This window comes from Carcharhinus amblyrhynchos, chromosome 5, assembly GCF_965287045.1.
Source record: "Carcharhinus amblyrhynchos chromosome 5, sCarAmb.v2.hapA, whole genome shotgun sequence".
In the NCBI taxonomy this organism is placed as follows: Eukaryota; Metazoa; Chordata; class Chondrichthyes; order Carcharhiniformes; family Carcharhinidae; genus Carcharhinus; species Carcharhinus amblyrhynchos.
The window spans coordinates 124,261,359-124,286,773 of record NC_137328.1 but is presented as its reverse complement, the minus strand read 5'-3'; the positions used below and the strand labels follow the sequence as shown (position 1 = coordinate 124,286,773).

General features: G+C 45.3%; 1 protein-coding gene across 4 annotated transcripts in view; it reads left to right on the top strand.

Annotated features, from left to right (window-relative positions):
• The first annotated feature begins 206 nt into the window (after positions 1-206).
• The window catches only part of hmgcs1 (3-hydroxy-3-methylglutaryl-CoA synthase 1 (soluble)), a 72,902-nt gene continuing 47,693 nt past the window's right edge, over positions 207-25,415 (top strand). Inside the window, exon 1 of one of the 4 annotated variants that reach the window (XM_080189530.1) lies at positions 207-229. Coding sequence is in view for 1 of the 4 variants with exons in the window: in XM_080189526.1 (XP_080045652.1) it covers positions 9,061-9,065 (5 nt within the window). In the remaining 3 variants the exon portion in view is untranslated. Of the gene's footprint in view, positions 243-8,880; positions 9,066-23,557; positions 23,764-25,415 lie in introns of those variants that run through there. The other 3 variants (XM_080189529.1, XM_080189526.1, XM_080189532.1) reach the window with 3 other exon arrangements.

Here is a 25,415-nt window from a genome sequence, read left to right as displayed (position 1 = left end):
GGCCCATTCACAAAGGGAGCGGCCCCCGCCCACTCCGCACGCCCATTGGCTCAGCCCCGCGCTCCCCATCGCGCCAGCCCGCAGAGCCGCGCAGCCATTGGTCACTGCCCCTGTCTGTCAACCTGATTGACAGCGCTGGACAGCTCAGCCGGTTGGGTTGTATCTATATAAAGCTAGGTGGCAGTGTGTATGAACATCCCAGTGAAGAGTCGTTCCAGCCTGTATACAGGTAAGGCAAACAGGTAAGAGGGTGAACATCCTGGGGGTAAGATCAGATCCTCTCATCAAACAGCCAAAACTTATACTTATTTTTAAAATTCTATTCTGCTTTTTATTTTTGTGCATTTAATAAAAGTCCTTGAGTTCACAAAAGTTGTCAGCCCCAAATAGTATTCATGTTTATTTTGGTATCTGAGTTTCTAATTTTGCATTTATTTAATTTAAATTTTGATATCCTGGTTTCTAATTTCTCAAGTATTTAGTTTAAATTTTATTTCATTATACCTTTTAATATACATGTGACTGGATTATGTTCAGCATTTTGTGGATATAATCTACTCATTAATCTAAATATCATGAATTTATCCATTTCTTTGCTTGTAATCTGTGTCTAGATTAATGGGAAATTGCACTTTTTTTAAGTGGGGGAAAGAAATAGCTTTGGCTGATTTAAAGTAGGCTGTGTAGATCATAGATTTGGAAGTAGATGTGTGAATTTATAGATTTCTAGTACATGATGACTAATTATTTATACAGATGAATTCTTATTTTATCTGGAGGACTCAGATGTGTGGAGGAATCCTGTATTTCTGCCCTGAATAATTCTACTGTCTTATTCCCCGAAAGGCATTGCATTCTTGCTTCATGATTGAGTTTCACAGTCCCTGCCACATACCCTGCTGTTGTTCTTGTGCCAGCCTAGAGAGTCAAGTGGCAGCAGGAGAATTAGCTGCAAGTATCAGTGTTTCACAGCGGAACTTGTCCCTTCTAGGGGCCAAGTAGGGTTAGTACTGCTGCCTCTCAGTGCTGCAGATTCGGGATCAATTCTGGCCTCAGGTCACTGTCTGTGTGGAGTTTGCACATTCTTCCCCATGCCTGCAGGTTTCCGCACAGGTGCTTCAGTTTCCTCCAACAGTCCAAAGATCATATAGAATCTGACAGTACTGAATGAGGCCATTTGGCCCATTGAGTCTGCACTGCCTCTGTGACAGCATTTTACCCAAGCCCTATCCTCTTCACTGCATGTATTTACCCTGTTAATCCCTCTAATCTGCATTGGAAGCCCAAAGGGCAATTTAGCATGGTGCAGGTTAGATGCATTGGCCATGTATTGCTGAATCAATACATGATTACTATCAGTTATCTCACTGGAAAATTATTTGCGGAAGGATATATGGGTCTTGGAGGGAGTACAGAGAAGGTTCACCAGGTTGAGACCAGAGATGAGGGGGTTAACTTATGAGGAGAGATTGAATAGACCGGGCCCGTACTCATTGGCATTTAGAAGGCTGAGGGGGGATCTTATAGAGACTTACAAGATAATGAAGGGGCTAGATAGCGTACAAGTAGAGAGACTCTTTTTCCTGAGAAAGGCAACCAGAACTAGAGGGCACAGCCTTGAAATGGAGGGGGGGGGGGTTGTGGTGGTGGTGGTGGTGGGGTGCGGATGCCGGTGAGGTGGTGGGCAGGGAGTAGTGGGTTACAATCGTAGGTTTAAATTAGAAAAGATGGGAGGAGGCACAAACACCATGAACTCTTGGGCTGAATGGTCTGATAATATGCCGAATATCGCTATGTAATGGGGTTGATGGTGCTGTAGTGGTAATGTCACTGGACCAGTATTCCAGTAGCCCAGGCAAACTCTCGCGGGATATGGGTTCAAATTCCTACCATGGCAGCTGGTGGAATTTATTCTGAAGAATGATATTTGTTTAATTATCATCAATTGTCATTAAAAGAAACCCATCTGATTCACTGATATCCTTTAGGGAAGGAAATCTGCCATCCTTACCTGGCCTGGCCAACATGTGACTTTGGACCCACAGTGCTGTAGCTGACTCTTCACCCTCTGAAATGATCTTGTAAGTCAGTTCAAGGGCAATTAAGGATGGGCAACAAATGCCAGAGATGCCCACACCATGACTAAATTTTTTTAAAAATAGTCCTCTATCCCCTTCATATCTAAAAATCTATTGATCTCATTTATTATGGAACATTCAGTAGGATACTGGGGTTTACAGCTCCTTTGAGAGAAGCAATTTCATCTCAGTCCAAAATAATCAGCTCCCTGTCCTGAAAATTGATCCCTCATTTTAGACCCTTCATGCTGGAAAAGAATATCCCTCCAGCACCTACAAAGTCTAGCTCCTTAAGGGTGTTATATATTTCAGTGAGTTCTAGGCTTTGACTCTACTCTTGGCCCACCTGGCATTGGACTGGGCTAAAGGTGACCATCTCAGCACTTCATTCGCACAGGGGGCTGGCTCTTTGTGGGGAAGGTGCTCTTTAGACGAGAGGCAAGGTTGAGAAGGCGGGGCTTCATTTTAAAAAAAAAACCTCAGACTGTCCGGGAATTGAACCTGTGCTGTTGACGTCGCTCTGCGTCAAAGCATTCTTTCTGAACAAACAAAGAACAAAGAACAACCCAGCACGGGAAACAGGCCCTTCGGCCCAACGAGCCCGCGCCGCCGCATCACCCTACACCTATTCTACCCTGCATGTCTACGAATGGGACCCTACTCAGTCAGATTCAGGGAAGAAATAGTGTCAATTTGGTAAAAACTGATTAGCCTAAGAGCACATCTTTGGGGTGTGGGAGGAAACCGGAGCGCCCGGAGGAAACCCACGCAACCACAGGGAGAATGCGCAAACTCCCACAGACACAGGCCCAAATCCATGTGTCTGCACAGCCAGCAGTGCTAGTCACTGAGCTGTTGCGGCGCCCGTCTACCGGTCCAGGATCAAGCACACACACCGACACGAAGTACTAGGCCACTCCCGGACTTCCAAGAGCAGCCCACGCACGACCCACCGTGTGCATACCCCTCGTTTGACACGAGGTGGACCTCCACCTGTGGAATAAAGACAAAAAATATTAATCATACAGCCTGCCCTTCCAGTGTCTCCCGAGGTTTAACCCTATTTAATAGCCCCTACCATATCCCTCCATTCTCGTTTCACTCATGTGCCTATCTAACTGCATCTTAAACGAGTCCAACGTTCCTGCCTCCACCACCCTACTCGGTAGCACGTTCCATACCCCCACAACTCTCTGCGTAAAGAACCTTCTTCTCACCTCCAAATTATACCTCCCCCCCCCTCACCCTTAAATGATGACCTCTCGTGTTCGTACCCAGTCTAGGGAGCAGTCTCTCACTATTAACTCTATCTATTCCCTTCAGTATCTTATATACTTCTATCATGTCCCCTCTCAATCTCCGTCTTTCCAAGGAGAATAGCCCCAGTTTCTTCAATCTCTCCTCGTAACCCAGTCCCCCCATGCCAGGCAACATCCTGGTAAACCTCCTCTGCACCCTTTCCAGAGACTCCACGTCCTTCCGGTAGTAAGGTGACCAGAACTGGACGCAGTACTCCAAATGCGGTCTAACCAACGTTCTGTACAACTGAAGCATTAGACGGCAGCTTTTATACTCTATGCTCCTTCCTATAAAGGCTAACATCCCATAAGCCTTCCTAACAACGTTCTCCACTTGTGACGCAACCTTCATGGATTTGTGAACCTGCACTCCCAGGTCCCTCTGTATGTCTATACTCCTAATCGGCCTACCTTTTGTCACATAGCTCCTCTCTGCATTATTCCGTCCAAAATGCATCACCTTGCATTTGTCAGGATTAAATGCCATCTGCCACCTATCTGCCCACTGCACCAACCTATCTATATCCTGTTGTATCACCTGACAATCCAGTTCCGTACCCGCCAACCCTGCTATCTTGGTGTCATCAGCAAACTTGCTGATCACACCACCTACGCCCTCTTCCAAGTCATTTATGTAGACTACAAAGAGGAGAGGTCCCAGTACTGAGCCCTGCGGCACACCACTGGTCACTGGCCTCCAGCCCGACAAGGTCCCCTCCACAACTACCCTCTGTCTCCTATTTCCCAGCCAGTTCTCAATCCACCTAGCTACCCGGCCTCGTATCCCATGCGCCTTAACCTTTTCTACCAGCCTACCGTGAGGGACTTTGTCAAACGCCTTACTGAAATCCATATAGATGACGTCAACGGCTCTCCCATCGTCAACCGTTTTTGTCACCTCCTCAAAGAATTCCACCAGATTCGTAAGGCAAGACCTCCCTCTAACAAAGCCATGTTGCGTATCCCTAATCAGATCGCAACGCTCCAAATGCTCATACATCCTACCCCTAAGTATTTTTTCCATTAACTTCCCTACCACCGACGTCAAACTCACCGGCCTATAATTCCCAGGGTTATCCCTACTACCTTTTTTGAACAACGGGACCACATTTGCTACCCTCCAGTCTTCTGGGACCTCACCTGTGTCCAAAGAAGAGACAAAGATGTGTGCCAGAGGCCCAGCAATTTCATCTTTCGCCTCCCTAAGCAGCCTGGGATAAATACCTTGCATCACAGATTGGTATGGGCTCCTGCTCTGCCCAAGACCGCAAGAAACTACGAAAGGTCGTGGATGTAGCCCAATCCAGAACGCATACCAGCCTCCCAGCCACTGACGCTGTCTACACTTTCCGCTACCTCGGCAAAGTAGCCAACATAATTAAGGACCCCATGCACCCCGGATATTCTTTTTTCCATCAGGGGAAAAAGATATAAAAGTCTGAGGTCACGTATCTTTTTCCCCTGATGGAAGAAAGAATATCCGGGGTGCATGGGGTCCTTAATTATGTTGGCTACTTTGCCGAGGTAGCGGAAAGTGTAGACAGAGTCAGTGGCTGGGAGGCTGGTATGCGTTCTGGATTGGGCTACATTCACGACCTTTCGTAGTTTCTTGCGGTCTTGGGCAGAGCAGGAGCCCATACCAATCTGTGATGCAAGCAGACTTTTGAATGGACTCGCGTTGCATTAAGTTGATCTTTCTCTACACCCTAGCTGTGACTGTAACACCACATTCTGCACTCTCTCATTTCCTTTTCTATGAACAGTATAGCACCCAAGAAACAATACTTTTCACTGTCTGTTGATTTATTGTCACATGTATTAAAGTGAGATGGATCAGACAGCTGGTTAGTGATGCAGAGCGACGCCAACAACAGGGGTTCAATTCCCAGACTGGCTGAGGTTATTTATGAAGCCCCGCCTTCTCAACCTTGCTCCCTGTCTGAAGAACAAAGAAAATTACTGCACAGGAACAGGCCCTTCGGCCCTCCAAGCCTGTGCTGACCTTGTTGCCCGACTTAACTGAATACCCCTATCCTTCTGGGGACCATATTCCTCTATTCCCATCCTATTCATGCAATTGTCCAAAGAACAAAGAAAATTACAGCACTGAGATGTGGTGATCCTCAAGTTAAATCACCACCAGTCAGCTCTCCCCCCTCAAAGGGGTGAGCAGCCTCTGAGCCCCAGCAACATTTTCTTTTTTTGGATAGATTGAGGAATTCAAGGGATGTACAAACAGTGGGGGAAGGTGGAATTGAGTTTATTTTTAGTCATTGTAGGACATGGGGTGTTGCTGGCTGGCCAGAATTTATTGCCCATCCCTAATTACCCTTGGAGGTCAATTGAGAGTCAACCACATTGCTCTGGCTGTAGAGTCACATGTAGGCCAGATCAAGTAAGGACAGCAGATTTCCTTCCCTAAAGGACACTAGTGAACCAGATGGGTTTTTCCAACAATCGACAATGGTTTCATGGTCATCAGCAGATCCTTAATTCCAGATATTATTTATTGAGTTCTAATTCCACAATCTGTTGTGGCGGGATTTGAAACCGGGTCCCCAGAACATTAGCTGAGTTTTTATATTATTGTCTAGCAATAATACCACTAGGCCATTGCCTCCCCCATGGACATGAGCTTGTTTGAGGGTGGAGCAGTCTTGACCGGGTGAATTGTTTATCTGCTGCCCCAGTGTGGATTGCAGGATTGGGTTGCACTGCTGCCTCACAGCACCAGGGACACGGGTTCAATTCCAGCCTCGTGTCACCATCTGTGCAGAGTTTGCACATTCTCTCCATGTCTGCGTGGGTTTCATCCAGGTGCTCAGGTTTCCTCTCACAATCCAAAGGAGTGTGGGTTAGGTTTGTTGACCATGCTAAATTGGCCGTAGTGTCAGGGTGAATGTGAAGTTATGGAAATAGGGCCTGGGTGGGATTGAATCTGTACCAATCACAATGGGCTAAATGGCCCCCTTCTACATTATCCGGATTCTGTGATCTGTTGTATAACAAAATAGCAAAACGCAATGGCATTTCCATCGCAAGATAAATCTATGCAGAAGATGAAATAACCGGCTAAGGATGGTTGATGTGAGGTGCAGATTGAGATGAAGGTATTCATTTCATACATGATGGAACTAGCCCTATTTCAGGAAGGATTTGTGTGGGCTGTATCTCAGTATTGCTGCTTCTGAGTTGGAAGGTGATGTTATTGAAGCTGACACACACATTGCAAAGCTGGGAGTGCTGCCTTTTCGATAACATCCACCTGTTCAAGGGGATAGAAAGTTTCCAATGGAGGATTTTCCCAATGTCCTGGCCAATATTCCTCCCTCGAGGAACTGCACCAGAAACGGATAACCTGGTTAACATTGCTGTCTGTGGAAGCCTATACTGGGCAAATTGAGCTGCGTTCCAACAATGACCTCAGTCTAGAATCTCACAGGACTATAATTTGGGGTAATATTGATGTGAGATGCATGGGCTTGCACTGAGGCTGCAATAGGTGCTATGTAAATGTGTCTTTTTAGATGAATAATCTTTGGCAAGTGCTGGATTTCCAGCCTGTGGAATGGTCTGGGAATACTGGAGTGGGATATCCCATGGATTGAGGCAGATTGACCTGTGCCTGTACTTTATGCCGTTCCATCTGTCCCTTCACCAAGCATCAAGGTGGCAAGGCATCCCCCCCCACCCCTGTCCCTTCAGCCCCCATTCATCACATGTGACTGTGGGGGAGTGGGAAGTGGGCAGCTCTGAGGGAGATGGCCAGGAGGGGCAGATAGTTGGCAATGTAACTGATTGTGGAGCTGGAGAGGTGAAGTCCTACGGGTGCTGCTGATACCTCCTGAGGAAGCAGCACTCGATCAGCATCTGACAGTCAGGCTTTGATTAGACACCCAAGAGAAAAAATTATGTGCAAGAGCCTAAAGGCCATTTGGCCCCTCAAGCCTACCCTGCCATTTAATGTTTTATAATCATTGAATAAAATCATAGATACTGCAGAAGAAGGCCATTCTGCCCATCAATCCTGCACCAAGTCTCCAACAGAGAATCTTACCCAGGCCCACTATTCCTACCCTCCACCCTATCCCTGTAACCATGTGCATTTAGCCTGCTAATCCCCCTAACCTACACCTCTTTGGACACAAAGGGACAATTTTAGTATGGTTAACCCACCTAACCTGCACATCTTTGGCAGACCTAACCTTGGCCTTAACTCCACTTTCCTGTTTCCTGCTCGCCATCACACAACTCCCTTGTAGATCCACAATCTATCGAACTCAGCCCTGATTATTTCCAACGATGTGGAGATGCCGGCGTTGGACTGGGGTAGACACAGTAAGAAGTCTCTCAACACCAGATTAAAGTCCGACAAGTTTATTTGGTAGCAAACGCCACAAGCTTTCAGGGCTTTGACCCTTCGTCAGGTTAGTGGGGAGTTCTGTTCTCAAGTTCTGTTGTGAACAGAACTCCCACTTACCTGATGAAGGAGCAGCACTCTGAAAGCTAGTGATGTTTGCTACCAAATAAATCTGTTGGACTTTAACCTGGTGTTGTGAGACTTCTTACTTATTTTCAACCACCTAGTCTCTACATTTTCTCTGGGAAGAGAATCCCAGAGATCAGCAACCCTCAGAAGATATTCCTCCCTCTCCTGACAAGTTCTACACCACACGTCAGACTCCAATGTAGTGTGCGTTTGAACTCTGCTGGATAATCCAACATGAGAGCTGTGCCAAGTGTGTGAGAGTTGATGGCCTAGAAGCTGTACAAATAATAAAATCGCTGTCCTTCAAAATGCATGTTTCCTTATTGACTGGTAACATTTTTATTTAAAACAAATTGTAAATTTTTTTTTACACATGGTGCTATTCATTCCTTCTGTTTTGTTTGGAAAGGTTTAGTTAAATCCATGACACCCACTTCTACCTCAGCACCATCTTGATCAGCCCCCTCCACTATGTTTAAATTACTAAATGGCTTGTTGGACAGTGATGGGCAGAAACTTGCTCTGAATAAACATTTGGAAGACTGAAGCCATTGTTTTCAGTCCACACAAACTCTGTTCCCTTGTCGCCAGCTCCACCCCTCTGCCTGGCAACCATTTTGAGGCTGAACCAGACTGCAGGCAGCCATATTTTGCCAAAAGTGAGCTCCCAATCACATATGACTAAAATCATCTTTCCATGTACATAACTTTGCCTGCTTCTTCTTGATTTATTATTGTCATATATGTATTAGCATACAGTGAAAAGTATTGTTTCTTGAGTGCTAGACAGACAAAGCATACTGTTCATAGAGAAGGCAGGGAAAGAGTGCAGAATGTAGCGTTACAGTCATAGCTAGGTTGTAGAGAAAGATCAACTTAATGCAAAGTAAGTCCATTCAAAAGTCTGAGCAGCAGGGAAGAAGCTGCTCTTGAGTCGGTTGGTACGTGACCTCAGACTTTTCTATCTTTTTCCTGATAGAAGGTACTTATCAACCCATTCCTTTGTCACTTTCAGGCTCAGTCCTAGCTGATCGTCTACATTCTACTCTTCAAAATCTTGAGGTCATTCAAAAGCTCTGCTGCTTGCTTTCTAACTTGCACTGTCCCGTTCCCCTCTCGCCTCTGGGCCTGCTGACCTACACTGGCCCCTGGAGTCTCCAGGAATTGTGACTGAGGCAAGACCAGAACAAATTGCATGAGGTACTGAAAAAAAAGCGTTTCTTTGGACACTTCAATTTTAAAGTTTAAGTTTTTTTATTTATTAGTCACATGTATGCTTACATTTTCACTGCAATGAAGTTACTGTGAAAATCTCCTAGTCACCACACTCTGGCGCCTGTTCGGGTACACTGAGGGGGAATTTAGCACGGCCAATCCACCTAGCTGGCACATCTTTCAGACTGTGGGAGGAAACCGGAGCACCTGGAAGAAAAACACGGAGAGAATGTGCATGATGTGTATTATTGAATCTTATAACACACAGCTAATGTACATCATGAACCATTGAACAGGATCATGGCTGATTTTTGGGCTTCAACTCCATTTTTCTGCCTGTTCCCCATATCCCTTAATTCCCTCAGTGAAAATCTGTCTATCCCAACTATTATCCAGGTCCTGCTGCATTTAAATACAGGCTGCTTCAGAATTTCTTTTATTATTCAATCGTGGGCCATGGGTGTCACTGGCTGGCCAGTATTTATTGCCCATCTCTAGTTGCCCTCAGAGGGCAATTGGGAATCAACCACATTGCAGTGGCTCTGGCATCACATGTAGGCCAGACCAGGTAAGGACAGTAGATTTCCTTCCCTAAAGGACATGAGTGAACCGGCTGGGGTTTTTTTTTGACAATGGTTTCATGGTCATCAGTAGATTCTTAAGTCCAGATTTTTAAAAATTCAAATTCCACATCTGGGATTTGAACCCGGGTCCCCAGAACATTAACTGAGTTTCTGGATTAATGATGTGGAGATGCTGGTGTTGGACTGGAGTAGGCATGATAAGAAGTCTCAACACCAGGTTAAAGTCCAACAGGTTTATTTGGAAGCACAAGCTTTCGGAGCTCTGCTGCTCACCTGATGAAGGTATTGTGAAACTTCTTACTGTTTCTGGATTAATAGTCCAGTGATAATACCACTAGGACATTGCATTCCCTTGGGATGAGTCGGGAATGGTAATTGTGCTGTCATCAGTGAACATTCCTTCTCCTGACCTTATGATGGAAGGAAGGTCATTGATGAAGCAGCTGAAGATGGTTATGCCTAAGACACTATCCTGAGGCATTCCTGCAGCAGTGTCCTCCAACCACTACAACCATCTTTCTTTTGTGTCAGGTATGACTCCGACCATTCCAGTTTTGCTAGGGCTCTTTGATGCCTTTTTTTTTGGTCAAATACTTTGATGTTAAGGGCTGTCACTGTACCCCCACCCCCCTGCAGACTTCAGCTCTTTTGTCCATGTTTGAACCAAGGCTGTAATGAGGTCAGGAGCTGAGTGACTTTGGCAGAACCCAAACTGGGCATTGCTGAGCAGGTGCTGCTTGACACACTGTTGATGAATGGGATGGATAGGATAGAGGTGGAGAGACTCTTCCCGCTCAGAAAGGACAGTAGGACTAGGGGGCACAGCCTCAAGATAAAGGGGGAGCGGTTTAGAACGGAGTTGAGGAGGAACTTCTTCACTCAAAGGGTGGTGAATCTCTGGAATTCTCTGCCCGTTGAAGTGGTGGAGGCTGCCTCGCTAAATATTTTTAAGACGCGGGTTGATGGGTTTTTGATAAGAGAGGGGATTAAGGGTTATGGGGAGAGGGAGGGAATGTGGAACTGAGCCACGACAGATCAGCCATGATCTTATTGAATGGCGGGGCAGGCTTGAGGGGCTAGATGGCCTACTCCTGCTCCTATTATGTGCTTATGACACTCCTGCCAAGGAAGATGACCTCACTCTTTCCTGGCTTTGGTTTTCCTCTCTGCTTTTTTTTTTAAGGATTGCTATACTGAGGAAGCTTCTAAAGATGGGTTTCTGCCTGGTTTCAAACAGACTTGATCTCATTTTGGCAACAGTTTGGTCCAGTTTCTGAATCTTTGCACATTCTCTATCATTGCCCGAGAAGAAGGGGTTTGTGTCAGCACAGTCCTGAGGCACTGATGTGGCCTGAGAATTAGCAGCAAGTGTATCTTGACACTCGGTTAAATATTCACCGTGATAAGCTGACAGCTTCGGACTAACAATCTTTCATCAAAGAGTGGTGAGATTGTGAAACTCGCTACCAAAGAGAGAAGTGGTTGAAGTGAGTAGATGGTTTTACAAACTCTCTCTCAGGATATGGTCTAGGCCAGTGTTTATTGCTCATCCAAAGTTGCTCTTGAGAAGGTGGTGTGAACTGCTTTCTTGAACCACTGCAGTCCCTGAGGTGTAAGTATACCCACAGTGCTGTTGGGGAGGGAGCTCCAGAATTTTCACCCAGCGATAGTGAAAGAATGGTGTTTTAGTGGATAAGGAGATGGTGGTAGTGTCACTGGCTAGTAATCCAGAGGCCCAGGCTAATTCTCTGGGGCACAGGCTCAAATCCCACCACAGCAACTAATGCAACAGCAACACCACAGCAATTAAATTCAATTAATAAAACCTGGAATTGAAAGCTAGTCTCGGTAATGGTGACTGTGAAACTATCATCAAACATTGTGAAAAGCCCATCCGGTTCACTAATGGCCTTTTTTTTAGGGAAGTAAATCTGCCTTCCTTACTTGGTCTGACCTACATGTGACTCCAAACCCACAACAAGCAATGGGGGTGACTCTTAAATGGCCAAACGAGATACTCAGTTAGAGATGGGCCATAAATGCTGGCCCAGCCAATGAAAGAATAAATTATAAACCTATTTAGCAAGATGTGTGGCTCAGAGCAGAACTTGCAGGCGGCCGTGTTACCCGCACTGCTTTTGTCCACCTAGATGGTAGAATTTGTGGATCTGGAAGGTACTGTTGGGAGCTATGATGAGTTGCTGCATTATGGATGCATTTAAAGGAGAGCTAGACAATCATAAGAGGGAGACTGGAGTAGGAGATGACAATGGTGGATTTAGATGAGGTGACCTGAGTGGACTATAAATATCAATATGTTTCACATATCCAATGTAAATTTGAGGCCTATTTTATAGGAACCGAGAGAGGACACCTTGAACCTATTCCCAACATTTTCATGCCTAACCTGTATCCCAAATCCATTTTTACTTTCTCCAATCACTAGAAAGACAGAGGCTGAGGGGAGACCTGGTAAAGGTCTACAAAATGAGACGCACAGACAGGATAGATAGTCAGAGGCTTTTTCCCAGGGTGGAAGTGTCAATTAGAATACAAGAGCAGGGATGCACTGAGGCTGTATAAGGCTCTGGTCAGACCCCATTTGGAGTATTGTGAGCAGTTGTGGGCCCCATATCTAAAGGAGGATGTGCTGCCTTTGGAAAGGGTCCAAAGGAGTTTTACAGGAATGATCCCTGGAATGAAGAGCTGCTTGTATGAGGAAGGGCTGAGGACTTTGGGTCTGTACTCATTGGAATTTAGAACGATGTGGAGGGGGGGGATCTAATTGAAATTTAAAGGATACTGCGAGGCCTGGATAGTCATGGAGGTTCACAGAGTGGATGTGGAGAGGATGTTTCCACTAGTAGGAAAAACTAGAACCAGAGGGCACAACCTCAGGCTAAAGGGGCAATGCTTTAAAACAGATGAGGAGGAATTTCTTCAGCCAGACAGTGGTGAATCTGTGGAACTCTTTGCCACAGAAAGCTGTGGAGGCCAGGTCATTGAGTGTCTTTAAGGCAGAGATAGGTTAAGGAGATCAGGCATTATGGGGAAAAGGCAGGAAATTGGGGATGAGAAAAATCAGCCATGATTGAGCCTGACCCATCATTCAGTGGGTCAAGTGGCCTAATTCTGCTCCTATGTCTTATAGTCTTATTACAAGGGAGCACAGGCTCAAGGTGGAAGGGGGAAAGTTTTTCACGCAGAGAGTGGTGGATGCCTGGAATGCACTGCCAGAAGAGGTGGAAGGAGGCATTTCAGCAACATTTAAGAAGCATCTGGATGGGTACATGAATAGAGGGATATGGACTGAGCAAGGGCAGAAGGTTTTTTAGTTAGGGCATCATGATTGGCACAGGCTCAGAGGGCCAAAAGGCCTGTTCCTATACTGTACATTTCTTCATTTTTTTTATAAACTGAGCCAATGGATGTTTATCTATTGATTTCTTTATCCCTAATAAAGAGCTCAATAAAATTATCACGTGACCCCCAGAGGTCACTGCCATTTTTTAGGGAGACACTTCCAGATTTTCCCCCCCCCCCAATGTGAGGAAAGAGTAAGTGCTTCCTGAATGGCCGAGCTCTAATTTTAACTTGACGTCCCCGCCCTGTGGCCCTGTTCATATTTCCCAGTCCTTTGGAAACAGCTTGGCTGAAGGGAGGACTGGTAATGGAGGGTGGTGTTTGAGCACTGTGGGCTGGTGGTGGTTGGGCAGGGGGGGCGGGGGGGGCGGGGGGGGGGGGGGGGGGGGGCGGTGGTGGCGGGGTGGTGGTGGGGCATTTGTGCTGTAAGGGCACATGGTGTGATCCAATATCTTGCTGCCACTGTGGCACATTAATAAGGTTGGGAACCTCAGTGAAAGCACCCCCCCCCCGCCCCCACCCCTTCCACTAGGGGCCAATCAAGCCATTTTATTTGTTGTTAAGGCCTACTTCTTACTATTTCCAACATTCTACCAGCATTGAGACAGGCTGCCAATGTATGAGGAGAGCTGCTAACACGTTCCCCAGGGGCAAGTGATGGGACCTCATTTATAGCTGGGTCACGGAGGACCTTCCCAGATGGTAATGATCATGCTGTGGGGCTATGTATTTTTGAACGTATTTTCCCCTGCACACACCCCCACCCCACAATTACCAGAGTCTTCCTGCCTGAGCCCAGCTTGCTGCAAAAGAACCGATCTGACCTTTGAAGGCATCGTGGTGTAGGGGCCACCCTCTTCCTTGTCCTGCAACCCTGTTGGTGGGGAGGGGGGGAAACTGTGGTTCATTGACCACGGCTGTTCAAATGCTCCCCACTTGCCAGATTTCCACTGGCCTCCACTATATGGGGTCAGCTGGAAGCTGTGGGACTTCATCGATGCTGATCTCCTAATGAGAGATTATTTCTCACTGACCTGAACTTAAACACTGTTTTTCTCCCCACAGGTAACGCCAGACCTGCTGAGTACTTCCAGCACTTCCTGTTTTATTTCAGATTTCCAGCATCCATAGTAGTTTGTCAGCCTAGTTTCTCCCATCCACTGTCCCAGCCCCACACAAAGGTCAATATATCCTTTCTGAAAACCAAGGTAGTTTTATAGTGCACAGTGGTTAGCACTGCTGCCTCGCAGCACCAGGAACCTGGAGTTGACTCCCAGCTTGGGTTACTGTCTGTGCCAAATCTGCGTGTCTCCCACAGTCTGAAAGTCATGCTGGTTAGGGTGCATTGGCCATGCTAAATTCTCCCTCAGTGTGACCGAACAGGTGCCAAAGTGTGGTGACTAAGGCATTTTCACAGTAACTTCATTTCAATGTTAATGTAAGCCTACTTGTGACACTAATAAATAAACTTTAGTGATCACTTCATATAGCGGACTTCCAGAGCTGTGGAGATGAAATTCTGTAATCATTGCCAGAAACCATGGCAGATATTTATTAATTCATTTGTGGCATCTGGGTATTGCAGATAAGATGTAGCGATGCCGGCATTGGACTGGGGTAAACACAGTAAGAAGTCTCTCAACACCAGGTTAAAGTCCAACAGGTTTATTTGATAGTAAACTCTGAAACTTTCAGAAACAGTGTTCCTTTGTCAGGTGTGTAGAAGGTTCTGATCAGAGAAGGGCATATAAAGTCACATACAGTTTACAGAATACTGATTTAGAATGCAAGTCAGACAAGGTCGGCATTTACTGCCCCCCCCCCCCCCCCCCCCCCCCCCCCCCCATTAAGTTTCTCGCCAAGCCATTTCCGGGGGCAGTTAAGAGTCAGCCACATTGCTGTAGATCTGGACTTGCATGCTGACCAGTCCAGATAAGGAAGACACATTTCACAGCACATCAACATGGATGTTATGGTCCACATTAGTAAGACTAGCACCAGGACAATGGGAAAGGCTCCCTTAATCTTCTTTGAAATAGTGCAGTGGATTGATCCCATCCAGCTGAAGAGGCGATGGGGTCTCTGCCTATTCCTGTGCATTCTCAGTACAAAGTGAGGCCTTGCCTATGGGCTGGAGAAAGGAAGAGACTGTAGATGTTTCTCCCAGCTACTTAAACCTCCCGTCCAACCATGAGACCGTGTGATACCAAGCTGGAGACAAGGTGGCTGATATCTGCAGATGAACAGGCAGATTGCTCACAGTGGAAATGTGCCCCAGCAACCTAAGGCTGGGGAGTGAAAAATAATAACTGCGGTACCTACTCTTGATTGTCATCAGTGATGGGTGAGAACAAATAAGTCTTGCCTGTCAATCCATATTTTCCACAGTTTAATAGGCCCCTAACTGGCAATTAAGGATGGGCAATAAATGCTGGCCTAGTCAGTGAAGCACATAACCCTTGAATGAATTTTTTAAAAACTCATCATCCATTCAGTTGTGTAAAGAATGGCTGCAGGTGGGAGGTACTGGACAGAGTTGTTCAGAACACAACAACCACATTAGTTTCTTTAAGGAAAGAAAGAAGAAATTTAGTTAAACATAAGGCTGTGGTTGGCAGAGGTAGTGGTCATGGTAGATGACTGGTAATCTACAGGTCCAGGCTAAGGCCCTGGGGATATGGGTTCAAATCCCACCATGGTAACTTGTGGAACTTAAGTAATAAATCTGAAATATAAAAGTCTCCGTAATGGTGACCATGACAGCTATCACCAATTGTTGTAAAAATCTAACATCGTTTAGGAAAAGAAATCTGCCATCCTGCCCCAGTCTGGCCTATTCTGCAAGTTACCATTGACCAAAAACTGAACTGGAGCAGTCAGATAAATACTGTGGTTACATGAGCAAGTCAGATGCTGGGAATTCTGCAGAAAGTAACTCACCGCCTGACTCCCCAAAGCCTGTCCACCATCAACAAGGCACAAGTCAGGAGTGTGATGGAATACTCTCCACTTGCACAGAACGAGTGCAACTCCAACAACACTCCAGAAGCTCAGCAGCATCCGGGGCAAAGCAGCTCTCTTGATTTGGTATTCCATTGACCACCTTAAATATTCAGTCTTTCCACCACTGATGGGCAGTAGCAGCTATATGCACCATCTACACAATGCACTACAGCAATTCACCAAGGCTCCTTCAACAGACTCCACCCCAAACTCGCAATCTCTCTCCCATCAAGATTCACAACCCTTTTGAGTGAAGTAGTTTCTCCTCATCTCAGTCCTAAATAATCCTGAGACACTGCTCTGTGTTTTAGATTCTGCAACCAGTGGAAATAATTTTGTGTCTACCCTGTCAAACCCTTTCAGAATCTTGTAGGTTTCAATGAGATCACCTCTCATTCTTCTAAACGCAAGAGTAATTAGCACTGCTACCTCACAGTGCCAGGGTCCTGACCTCGAGCCACTGTCTGTATGGAGTTGGCATATTCTCTCCATGTCTGTGTGGGTTTCCTCGGTGCTCCAGTTTTCTCCCACAGTCCAAAGATGTGCAGGTTAGGTTGATTGGCCGTGCTCAATTGTCCCTTAATGTTGGAGATTGGTGGAGTAAACACATGAAGTTACGGGGATAGGGGCTGGGTGGGATTGTTGTCAGTGCAGACCTGATGGGCTGAATGGCCTCTTTCTGCACTGTAGGGATTTTATGAATTTACTCAGCCTCTCGTCATTGGAAACCCTCATCCCAGGAACCAGTTCAGTGAACTGCTGTCATTGCTGTGCCACCTCCAATACAAGTCTATCATAAGAACATAAGAACATAAGAAATAAGAGCAGGAGTAGGCCATCTAGCCCTTCAAGCTTGCCCCGCCATTCAACAAGATCATGGCTGATCTGAGGTGGATCAGTTCCACTTTCCCACTTTCTCTCCATAACCCTTAATTCCCCTGTCTATCAGAAACCTATCTACCTGTGACTTAAATATATTCAGTGAGGTAGCCTCCACCACTTCAATGGGCAGATAATTCCAGAGATTCACCACCCTCTGAGAGAAGAAGTTCCTTCTCAACTCTGATCTAAACTGCACCCCCCTTATCTTGAAGCTGTGCCCTCTAGTTCTGCTATCCTTTCTAAGCGGGAAGAATCTCTCTACCTCTACCCTATCTATCCCTTATTTTATATGTCTCTGTAAGATCCCCCCCTCATCCTTCTAAACTCCAACGAGTACAGACCCAGTTTATTCAGTCTATCTTCATAGTCCAACCCCCTCATCTCCAGTATCAGCCTAGTGAATCTTCTCTGAACTCCCTCCAAGGCCAATATATCCTTCCACAAGTGCAGCGACCAAAACTGCACACAGTACTCCAGCTGCAGCCTCACCAGTACCCTGTACAGTTGCAGCAAGACCTCCCTACTTTTATATTCTATCCCCCTTGCTATAAAGGCCAGCATCCCATTCGCCTTCTTGATCACCTGCAGACTGGGTTTTTTGCGATTTTTTTTTTCTGGGCACAAGGACCCCCCAGGTCCCTCTGCACTGTAGCATGCTGCAGCTTTTTACCTTTTAAATAATAATCCCTCCGATTATTTCTACCAAAGTGTATAACCTCACGCTTGCTAACATTATACTCTATCTGCCAGGTACTCGCCCACTCACTCAGCCTATCCAGATCTCTCTGCAGACTTTTCACACCCTCCATATCCTTTCTGAAATGTGGAGACCAAAACTGCACACAGTATTCCAGATGTGGCCTCACCAAAACCCTGTACAACTGTAGCTCGTTATTTCTGGACTCCAATCCCCTTACAGTGAAGACCACTTGACTAGATGGTGCTGGTGTGGCTATGATAAGTTTTGGCAAATCAGCAATCTGCTTAGAAACAACCACAAACCTCCATTCACAACAAATCTAAAACTGAAAGAGAAAACTGCTGGAAAATCTCAGCAGGTCTGGTAGCATCTGTAAGGAGAGAAAAGAGCTGACATTTCAAGTCCAGATGACCTTCTGTCAAATTTTTTTACACCAAATCTACATCTTGTTTCTCTGCATTATCATTGGCTCTCAGTCCCTTTTGTAGCTTGGCTGTGAGTGCACACATTCATTGCCATTTACCAGGCAACACATGGCTGAAAAGAAAGAAAAACAAGAGCCAAATGTTGTGAAAATGAAGGAATAAATCACTCTGACTGCTGTGCACCAGCTTCTGGGAAAGTCCCAGCACTGTCCTTGGATGCTGTGTTTAAACCATGTGATCTTTGTCTCATTTTCCCTGTATTTTCCATGTATTTCTGCAAAATCTTTGTTTTCTAATGCATAGCCAACTCCCATCTGGAAGTTATTATTAAATCTACACCCCACCCATTTATGTAGCACATCCAGTTCTAACGATCACTGCACAGAAACATTTTCCTCATCTGTCATCTGCTTCTGTTGCTGATTATCTTAACTGAGTATCCATTCTCCCACTCGTGGGAACAGGTCAGCAACTTTGCCTGCCACCTTCAAGGATATCTGTTTGTGAGCCCCCAAATCGCCCCTTTTTTTTCCCCCTTAGATCGCTCCATGCCCCATATCACCCCTTTGCCCCAGATCACTCTGCTCCTGCCCTTTTTTTAAAACTGTACCATTTATTTTATATCATTCTTTGTTTCGAAGGGTACCAATAAATGTCATAATTGAAACTAATGTATCTGTCCACCACTCATTCCCTGATAGTGACCATGAAACTATCGCTGATCATTGGTCAGCATTTATTGCCCATCCCTAGTTGCCCGAGGGCAGTTGAGAATCAACCACATTGCTGTGGCTCTGGAGTCGCATGTAGGCCAGACCAGGTAAGGACGGCAGATTTCCTTCCTTAAAGGACATTAGGGAACCAGATAGTGTTTTTTTTACAACAATGTTTTCATGGTTATCAGTAAATTCCTAATTCCAGACTTTATCTAAAAAATTGAAATCAAATTCCACCATCTGCTGTGGTGGGATACAAACCCCAGTCCACAGAATATTAATGCCCCCTTTAGAGAAGGAAATTTCCCTACATGTGACTCCAGACCCACAGCAATGTGGTTGACTCTTAACTGCCACTCAGTTTAAGGAATGAGTAACAAAAGCTGGCCTTGCCGGTGATGCTGTGCTGACATCCCATAAAAAGAATAAAATCGAAGAGCTTGGGAATTCTCCCTGGCGTCTTGAATGACATTTATCCTTCAACCAATGTCATTGAATGACAGATTCCTTGGTCATTATCACGTTGCTTTTTGTGAGAGTGTCCTGTGCACAAATTGGCTGCTGTCTTTCCAGTATTGCAGCAGTGACCGCTCATCAGAAAGCACTACATTGACTGCACGGTGCTCTGAGATGTTCTAAAATCAGGGAAAATGCCACATAAATGCAAAAACTTTCTCTTATGGGCGGCTCGTTAGTTGCTGCCTTACAGCCCCAGGGACCTGGGTTCGATTCCTGGTTTGGTCTCTGACTGTGTGGATTTTGCGCGTTCTCCCTGTGTCTGCATGGGTTTCCTCTCTTGGTCCAAAAATGTGCGGGTTAAGTGGATCGGCCATGCTAAATTGCTCCTTAATTTCTGGGAATTAGCTGAGTAAATATGTGGGGTTATGGGGATAGGGCCTAGGTGCAAGCTTGATGGGTCAAATGGCTTCCTTCTGCACTGTAGCTATGTCTTAAGTGAGGGCATTCGAGGAGTACTGCTTTCAGTAGTCACTGGAGAAAGATGGAAATTTCTGGAGGAAAAATTTAGTAGCAGTTGTTAAAATAGATCTTTACTTTTGGCAAAGGTTCAAATAACCATTACATATTTATTTTCTTCTGCAGCAGCACGGTCCAGTGTACATTGCTAATGTCTCCATTCTGCATTAACCTTGGCCACTTATAGATGAGAGTGCTGAATAAGAGTTTGATACTTGTGAACCTTTGTGAGATGGTATTTTGGTATTGTCAATGTTATTCAGTTCACCCTTTCTCATGTCTTTTTAAAGCTATCCAGTGAGATCTGCGGAGCGGTCTTATTGAAGCACGATTAACATATTGATCATCTTACTGGACTTTGATAATCCAGAAGCCTGGAAGAATGCTCTAGAAACACAGGATGGAATTTTACAGCCCTTTCGCAGTGAGGGGCTGAGATCAGAAAATGTGGTGGGGCCATTCAAAGCTCGTTGACCTTGGTGGGATTGGAAGGGGGTGTAAAATTTCCTTCCAGTGGAAGGGGGTGTAAAATTTCACCCCTGAGTTGAAATCCCAACCCGGCACCTTGAGTAATTTTAAATTCAATCAATTTAAATAAATCTGAAATAAAAATGCAAGTCTCATTAAACTTAATAATCATTGAGTCACCAGATTATCATTTTTTTTTAAATAGTCGTCTGGTTCACTAATGTCCTTTAAGGAAGGAAATCTGCCATCTTCACCTGGTCTGGCCTACGTGTAACTCCAGAGCCACAGCAATGTGGGTTATCTCCTAACTGTCCCCTGAAATACCGTAGCAAGCCACCCAACAGAAAAGAGCACTGTGGGTGTAGCAACACTACACAGACTTCAACCAGAAGGCAGCTCACCGTCACCTTCTCAAGGACAATTAGGGGTGGGTAATAAAGACTGGTCTAGCCAGTGAAGCCCACATTCCCATGAAAGACTAACAAAAACTCTGTACTCCATGGCCTACTTATTCGCCTCTTGGGCCCAATAGTGTCTTGAATTTAAAATTCTCACCCTCTTGTTGAAATCCCTCCTTAATCCACAACCTTACGAGAACTCTGTGCTCCTCTAACTCTGATACTTCATGCACAGTCTGTTCCCACCATTGGCGGCTATTCTTTTGACTGCCTCAACCCGAAGCTCTGATATTCTTTCTCTGATCTTCTCTGCCTCCCTGATCTCTTGCCACTTCTTAAAACAAGCCTTAAAAATCTAACCTTCTGAACATGCGTCTGGTCAGCAAATCTAATGTCTCTTTCTTTGGCTGAGTGTCAGTTTTTGCCTCAGAACGCTCAAAGAACAAAGAGGAACAGGCCCTTCGGCCCTCCAAGCCTGCACTGACCATGCTGCCTGACTGAACTAAAACCCCCTACCCTTCCGGGGACCATATCCCTCTATTCCCATCCTATTCCTGTATTTGTTCAGATGCCACTTAAAAGTCACTGTTCTATCTGCTTCACCACCTCCCCCGTCAGTGAGTTCCAGGCACCCGTCACCTCTGTTCTCCTTTGAAGTTAAACACTTCACTATGTTAAAGGTGCTATATAAATGCAAGATGTGGCTGTTTGATGTAAAAATGGATTTCAAACACTTGCATTAATAAAAGCTTCAATTACAATTAACATTTCTTGTCTAGACAAAATGACTCTACGATTTTATTTCTGGGCAGGAACAAATTAGACTCCGAGGAGAAGAAAAGGGAACACAAAGTGCAGAGGGGACTTAAAGATGTTTGAGAAGTTTTTGTTACCTATAAGGACAAGTTGGGGTTTTTACAAAATAATTATAAGAATTATGATAAAGTAACTACAGACAGCTTGTTTCCACTGATTAGAAAATGATAACGCAGGGACACAAATGGAAGACCACACTAAAGGAATTAAAGGTATGTTGAAAAAATATTTTTTTGCAGAGGAAAGGTTAGAATTTGGAATTAATTCAGGAGATGTGGATATCCATGGCTAGACCAGCATTTATTGATCATCCCTTATTGTCCTTGAGAAGGTGGTGGTGAGCTGCCTTCTTGAACCGCTGCAGTCCATGTGGTGTAGGTACACACACAATGCTGTTAAGGAGGGAGTTCCAGGATTTTGACAATGAAGGAACGGCCAGTATATTTCCAAGTCAGGATGGTGAATGGCTTTAAAGGGAATTCTTCTCGGCCATTTGGGGTGTGAACACTAAATATAATCCAGTAGACAAGTTGCCTGCACCGTTTTAAATAGAATAAAGGATGGTTCATTACAAAACTAATGCTAAATGTTAGTTAAATAAAAATGATAAAGTTATTAACAAAAGTACAATTGGAAAGATTGAAATACAGATAGTAGAAAAAAAAATTTAAAAGATAAGATTTCAAAGCAGTATCAGTGAGAAACAGGCCAGTTGCTTGAATTCCTTCTCTCTAGGTTGATTGGATTGTAACTTGAGGTTCGGTTTAGCAGCTGCGATCGCCTCTACAGTCAGCGTTTGTGTCTACGAGGATGATTCAGCAGGTTTTGGGAGAGAAAGAGATTTCTTGTTCTTCAGTATTTCAGCAGTTCTGGCACTTATGATTGTCTGGACTCTTCATCAGGACAGCAGTTGATTTGATAATACTTTCCTCTTGGACTCCCAGTGACAGGGAGATAACCCCTCTGGAGATGTCTCTCAGAGATTTTCCCGCAGGTTCTGCACACCAAAATTGGCTGTTTCCAACCGGACTTTATACACTTCAAAACTTGAACGTTGCTGCTATGTTAATTTTCAATGAATCATTGCTTCACAAGGCAATTCAGCGAATTACATTGTAGTCCTGTTCCCTGAATAGTAAAATGGTTTTCACATCTTGTAGAAGATTCCATGGACATTGCTAGAGGAACCTTTGCATTTTTAGTGATCTTCATAGTGTGAGGAATACATGTCTGACAGAAAGGTGCCATGTTGCTTTCATTTGAAAAACACTTTTAAACTCACTATAAATGTTTGAAAGCAGAAATGTGCCTTTCAAACAGCTGTCCTCAAAATTTGTCACATCACATTGACACATCAGTGACAAGTTTGTTTCTTATTTCTGATGGTATTTTTGTTTTTGTTTTAAAGTAATTTTCCTGTTCTTAGTGTGCTTGATGTTTGATTGGTTTTATGTGTATTACATGTATTAGCATACAGTGAAAAGTGTTGTTTCTTGCGCGCCATACAGACAAAGCATACTGCACATAGAGAAGGAAAGGAGAGAGTGCAGAATGTAGGGTTACAGTCATAGCTAGGGTGTAGAGAAAGATCAACTTAATGCAAGCTAAGTGCATTCAAACGTCTGATGGCAGCAGGGAAGAAGCTGTTCTTGAGTCGGTTGGCACATGACCTCAGACCGATGGAAGAAGGTGGAAGAGAGAATGTCCAGGGTGCGTGGAGTCCTTAATTATACTGGCTGCTTCGCCAAGGCAGCAGGAAGTGTAGACAGAGCCAATGGATGGGAGGCTGGTTTGTGTGCTGGATTGGGCTACATTCACAACTATTTGTAGTTTCTTGCGGTCTCGGGCAGAGCAGAAGCCCATACCAACCTGTGATAGAACTTGTTTTTTTTTGATGTTTTTGGTATTATTCTGTCTTCTGGTATTTTTGCTGCTTGGATTTTATTTTGCTGCATTTTATATATATTTGCTGTTTTGGTATTTTGCTGACTTTCTGTACTTTTGCTAATCTTTATTATTTTTGTGGATTGTTGCTGATTTTTGTTACTGGTGATGCTTTTTCATACTTTTGGTATTTTACTCATTTTGGGTTTTTGACATGCTGCTGGGCACCCCCTTAGTGCGCATGCGCAGGGGCGGGTGCATGTTGTTGTCCAAGATGGCGGCGTCCATGGCGGGTTGCCGGAGGTCGCGAGCACCGGGAAGGGGATAAACTCCCGAGAAATATTCATCGTAGGAATAATAGACCGGGACAGGAGCCGGTGGGTCATCCGCCAGCCGAAGAGAAGAGCGAGAGCGGGGTGGCTTGTGCAGCCTCTCGGCCCCCGGGGGCGAGAGCCGGCAGCCTGGCCAGGTAACCAGGGGTAACAGTAGGGGCCGGGGGCGGCCTGGGCGGGGGTGCGTAGGGGGTGGATATGGGTAGGGGTTGGGGAGGGTGTGGGGTAGGGGGGGTGTGGGTAGGGGGGGCAGGGGGGGTGTGGGTAGGGGGCGGGAGGGTGTGGGTAGGGGGCGGGGGGGTGTGGGTAGGGGGGTGGGGAGGGTCTTGATGGTTTGGTGTTATAAGGAGAGGCTGGATAGAGTGGGACGTTTTTCTCTGGAGTGTAGGAGGCTGAGGAGTGATCTTATATAAGTCTATAAAATAATGAGGGGCACAGATCAGCTAGATAGTCAATGTCTTTTGCCAAAAGTAGGGGAGTCTAAAACTAGAGAGCATAGGTTTAAGGAGAGAGGGGAGACATACAGAAGTGTCCAGAGGGGCAATTTTTTCATACAGAGAACGGTCGGTGAATGTCTGGAACAAGCTGCCAGAGATAGTAGTAGAGGCGGGTACAATTTTATCTTTTAAAAAGCATTTAGATTGTTACGTAGGTAAGATGAGTATAGGGGGATGTGGACCAAATGCGGGCAACTGGGACTAGCTTCAGTGCTTTAAACTAAAAGGGTGGCATGGACAAGTTGAGCCGAAGGACCTGTTTCCATGCTGTAAACCTCTGACTCTTATGACGTTCCACAAACTGATTTTTGTGTTTTGTAGGAAATGAAATGCTTGTTGAAATGTAGTTATTGTTGCCATGTAGGAAGCCATGTGGGCAGCACGGTGACACAGTGGTTAACGCTGCTGTCTCACAGCACCAGGGACCTGGGTTCAATTCCCGGCTTGAGTGACTGTCTGTGTGGAGTTTGCACATTCTCCGTGTATCTGCATAGGTTTCCTCTGGCTGCTCCAGTTTCCTCCCACATTCTGAAAGACGTGCTGGTTAGGTGCATTGATCATGCTAATTTCTTCCTCGGTGTGCCCGAACAGGGGCCGGAATACTGGTTGTGGGATAAATATTGTCAGAACACTGGAGATAATTTCTCCATTCTTCTTTGAAATAGTGCCCTGGGATCTCTTACATCCACCCAATCAGGCAGATAGGGCTCAGTTTAACATCTCATCTGAAAGATTTATGACAGTACAGCACTCCCTCAGTACAGGGATACAATCTTATTACTGAGCCAGATTTTGCTCTGTTTTAGAATCCTCAATCTAACTGTCCCAACAAATTGAGTCAGTGTTTCTCACAGGGAATCAAGGTATATTCCATCTACCTCGAGGCACCTCCAGCTAATGAAGTAAGTCCAGATCTGACTGTAATCTGGTTGTGTATGCCTTATGTTTTCACATGAGGCTAGAAAATATTGCAAAAATACTTTGACCTTGGAAGTAGGACCCATCGCTTTGTTCCTTCCTTGTGATCAGCTAACAAAACAGCACTGGGGAATTAAACTGCAACCCTCTGGCCAGCATGATCTATTGCTACATGCAACATGGAAAAGAACCATTGTCCATTGATTACACAATGAGCTAAAGAAAATCTTGTTTCACTTCCCATGTCTTTTTTGCAATAATTAAGTACGAGATTGTAGACTGTTACAAAGGGTGGTATGGCGGCACAGTGGTTAGCGCTGGTGCCTCACAGTGCCAGGGACTGAGTTCAATTCCAGCCTTGGGTGACTGTGTGG